The sequence below is a fragment of the Wasmannia auropunctata genome, unplaced genomic scaffold, assembly GCF_000956235.1.
Source record: "Wasmannia auropunctata unplaced genomic scaffold, wasmannia.A_1.0 LD320422.1, whole genome shotgun sequence".
NCBI classification, from domain to species: domain Eukaryota; kingdom Metazoa; phylum Arthropoda; class Insecta; order Hymenoptera; family Formicidae; genus Wasmannia; species Wasmannia auropunctata.
The window spans coordinates 571-4,823 of NW_012042468.1; the positions used below are offsets into that span (position 1 = coordinate 571).

Here is a 4,253-nt window from a genome sequence, read left to right on the forward strand (position 1 = left end):
TATTATATTATATTTAATGTAATACTTATTATGTTATATTTAATGTAATTATATTTAATATAAATCATTAGCAATTACAAAATATGATGCATACAGTTATTGCAAAAATATGTATAATACTGCAGTTTACGCTAAGTATACTGCTTATAATATTTTTATGTATTTTTGTAACGGTTTCGAAAATTAACAAAACATAAAAAACTTAATTTTGATATACCTTTGTAATTTGATTATACATTTGAAAAATAGTTACAAAATGTAAGTTTCATCAATTCAAAAATATCAATGTACATATATCGATGTATACATATACATGTACACATCGCTTCTGGTTGGTTCCAGAATGTAACAAATCATAAACATATATATAAATATATACAGTGGTGGTTAAAAGTAAGTTCAAAGTTGTTCTATCCTCTATAAATAGGCAAATTTCAAGATAGAGCAACTTCGTCAAAAATTATCTTAATTGACGAAATTTTTAAAAAAGCATTTTACACCTCGAAATCTCCACTTTTAAAGTTGATATTTTAAAAAACAATTAAATGACTTTCTTCGGAGTTGCATTGACAAATGGAAATGTGATAAATCGCAAAATTTTTTTCATCGAGTTATTAAACATTGAAACGAAAAAGGTCATTTTTGCTTCGATATTTAATAACTCGGTGAATAAAAATCGTGGACCTTTACAAAATTAGGAAAAAATTTTTTTGGATTTATGTCCCCTTTTAACCCGTAAAAGACACCTGGGTGCGAATTTGCACCCACAAATTTTCAACTTGTGGGCATTTGAGAACAGATAAATTTGGCGAACTTTCCCCACTACGTGAATTATGTTTATACTCTATTGTTTGAAATAGAAAGAACCCGAGGATTATTTGCGCCTTAGCCTTTGCTTGAGGCACATTGAAAATTCGTTTGGGTTGCAAATTTGCACCTACTATACATGTCAAATACGTGAAATCGGGGGAATACGAGAAAAGTGAAATTATTTATCTGATCAATCTCGAAGCTTTATAATACAAAAATGTAAGTATTTTTAAATCAAGATTATTTATTTATTGCATATAAGTGATAAAAATAGTTATTCTTCTAAAGTTTATGTAAATATAATATGAATATATTTATGTAAATAGTATAAACATTATTTTTAAACCTCACATATTAATAAAATAATTTATGCATTTATAATTGTGTTTTATTTATTTTCTTACTTCCAAAAAAACCCAAACCACCCACTACCAAGAAAAATATTTATTTATATTTTATTTAATTAAAACTATTTTTTAAAATAAAATCATTTCATAAAATCATTTAATAAAATTCAGTAAGGTTTGTATCATTTATTAAAAATTTAAAAAATGACAGTTATTTATTGAAAAAGTAGATTTTCCAGATGTTTTCCATGGTTTTATTTAACACGCAGTTTTAAAAACGTTTACTTTTTTTTAATTTAATATTACCAATAATTGATTAGTCAGAAAATTTAGATTTACATTGAAAAACACACGTTTTGCTTTAATTTTGCTCTTTATTTTCAGATAATATAAAAATTTAAAAACGCTTGGTGCAAATTTGCACTCAGATATCCTTTACGGATGTTCAAATGAGACGTATCCTTTACGGGTTAATATAAATGCACATTTTCTTATTAGAATAAAGAATAAATATATTTAAAATTTGAAATAATAAAACAATAAAACGTCGCATACATTTTAACGTATTTCTTTTTTATCTAAAAAATTTAGAGTATCCAGATAGCAACGAACATTTCTGAATCAAATATTACGCAAAAGTAATTTGTATCATAATTAAAAAAAGCTGAAGGAAACTGAACTAATTAGACTGGCTAATTACATCCATTAACGATGACTACTATATTGTCGATGATTACTATATTGTCGATATTATCTATCTGTATCTTATTGGTATATAATTATTATCGACGAAATGGACGACTTATCAATCGTATACCAGGACCACCAGGTTATCCAATTGTGGAAAGTTTTGTAAAATTTATAGGTTATTCACGAGGTAATTTAAAATTTCTTATGAACTTGCATGCTGACTAATTGGAATAGCGGTATTGTAAGAATTACGTATTACTCAATTGCTTTTATTCCTTAATTTTATTATTATTGTATCTGTGCTATTGCAATTTACGTCTTCTTTGCTGTTTTGTACGCATTTTATTGATTTTATGGTTAATTCATACAAAAATGCCACGTTTATGTATAAATCCTAATTTTTGTTATACGTGTGTGAGAAAGTAACATTTTCATAACAAAAATGTAGTATAATCCCATAAATACAAAAGACCACTATTATTATTTTGGGTGCAAAATTGATCAAGATAAAAGTTTGACGCCGAATATTATTGTAAAAATTCAAGTACAACAAATAGACTGGCAAGATTTATTTAAAAAATGAATGATTTTTAGTCAATAAATGAAGAGAAAGCAGATGAAGAACTCTGTAAAAATAATTCAGTTTATACAATGAAAAAAAAATTGGTTGAAAAATACAAAATTTGTTTCATCTTTCTGCATCAATTATTTTCTTATATGATTTTACATACGTGCATTGGCCTTCCTTATTCGTTATGTGTGAAACACACTTATACGGCATTAATATAGATAATGTTTCACCTTAACAAAATATTTAGTCCGATACGTTACTACGATGACACAATATAATTTATTACTATTATAAACAAAATACAATTTTTTTAACTAAACTATTTTGTTTCAACAAAAATTTATCGTATTTAACTCCATCTTTCGATTAAAAATAATATTCATTATCCCCATCAATATATCGTTTAGTCAATTTGATACTTGGAATTTGAACGAATATATTACTAATTGGATAACTATAAATAGCATGTAAACACAAATACATATTATTATAGTATTTCGAACAAAATAATTTAATTGAAATTAAAAAACAAAAAACGCCAAACGGATCTTGGTGCTAGATATTATACTGTGTGAATCTTACAATTTATCGGTTCAAATAAACCTCGCGCCGCATAATCGTCCTACTTTCAACGCAGCTAAAAATCTAAAGTACGTAATACCACAATTAAATTGTTCATAATATTTCTTTATGTTTATGTTACATACACACATCTTTAGAAGAACAATGGAAGTTTCTGATGAATCAATTTGATCAATACTATCCTATTTTTAAAATTTGGGGAATTTATTTTCCGGTTGTATTTATACGTCATCCAGATGATCTAAAGGTAAAAAAATATTTAAAATATTTAATTTTTTATATCTAAAACATTAACAATTTAAGTATTTCTCACCCATTTTTTATTTTGTAAGAATAAGTTTACAAATAAAATATCTTTCACACACAGGAATGATCGAATGTTCAAGGTAATTTGAATAAATTAATTATCTACATTGTATTCGAGTTAATTAATAAGTTTAGTTCTCTTTATCATTTCAGATAATATTAAGCAGTCCAAAGCACATCAATAAAAGTATGTTATATGATATATTATATCCTTGGTTGCGCACTGGTCTTCTTACTAGTTCAGGTAACGTGTATATAAAAACAATTATTACGTTCTTGCTACCAAGTTTTCATTACATTGGTAATAAAAACCTGCATGTAGAAATAAATTTAAATAATAGATATTTTAAATAATAAATAATGTAAAAAAGTTCTTCAATATATAGTGATAAGTGTGACAGTATAATGTAAATACAAATGCGTGTGCAGTCACTATGATAAATAACTTTGATATAATATATCTTCAATTAGGATCGATTACATTTTTCTGAAATTTTTTTTATAAAGAAATTTTATTTTATTCTTTCTAATTAACAACTCTAATTACAATAGAATTAATACCATTATTATTAATTAATAGAATTAAGTCAAAGTTTATCTAGTTATTAATTTACATATACATAAATATTTGTAATTACATTTATATCACAAAAAAATTAAAGAAGCTATAAAAGATTATTTTGTTTATGAAAATATTTTATTGCACAATTTTTCTTCGCATTCCTTAAATGTATAACAAAAAGAGATATAAAATAATCAATAACAATTAAAAGTACTTAATTAAAAATTAAATAAAAAATACGGATATCTTAGCAATATTTATTTCAAAACATCTCATAAAACATCATATTGATTATGTTTTAGACGCCAAGTGGCATTCACAGCGGAGAATATTATCTTCAGCATTTCATTTTAATATATTACAGCAGATCGGAAGAGCACACGTC

General features: G+C 24.9%; 1 protein-coding gene across 1 annotated transcript in view; it reads left to right on the top strand.

The window, feature by feature from the left end:
- Nucleotides 1–1,516: 1,516 nt before the first annotated feature.
- Nucleotides 1,517–4,253, top strand: part of LOC105460519 (cytochrome P450 4C1-like) — an 11,165-nt gene continuing 8,428 nt past the window's right edge. The window contains exons 1-5 of the mRNA XM_011706969.1: nt 1,517–1,626; nt 1,749–2,034; nt 3,138–3,247; nt 3,460–3,550; nt 4,171–4,250. Of these exons, the coding sequence (XP_011705271.1) occupies nt 1,869–2,034; nt 3,138–3,247; nt 3,460–3,550; nt 4,171–4,250 (447 nt within the window). The 5' untranslated portion in view covers nt 1,517–1,626; nt 1,749–1,868. The remainder of the gene's footprint in view (nt 1,627–1,748; nt 2,035–3,137; nt 3,248–3,459; nt 3,551–4,170; nt 4,251–4,253) is intronic.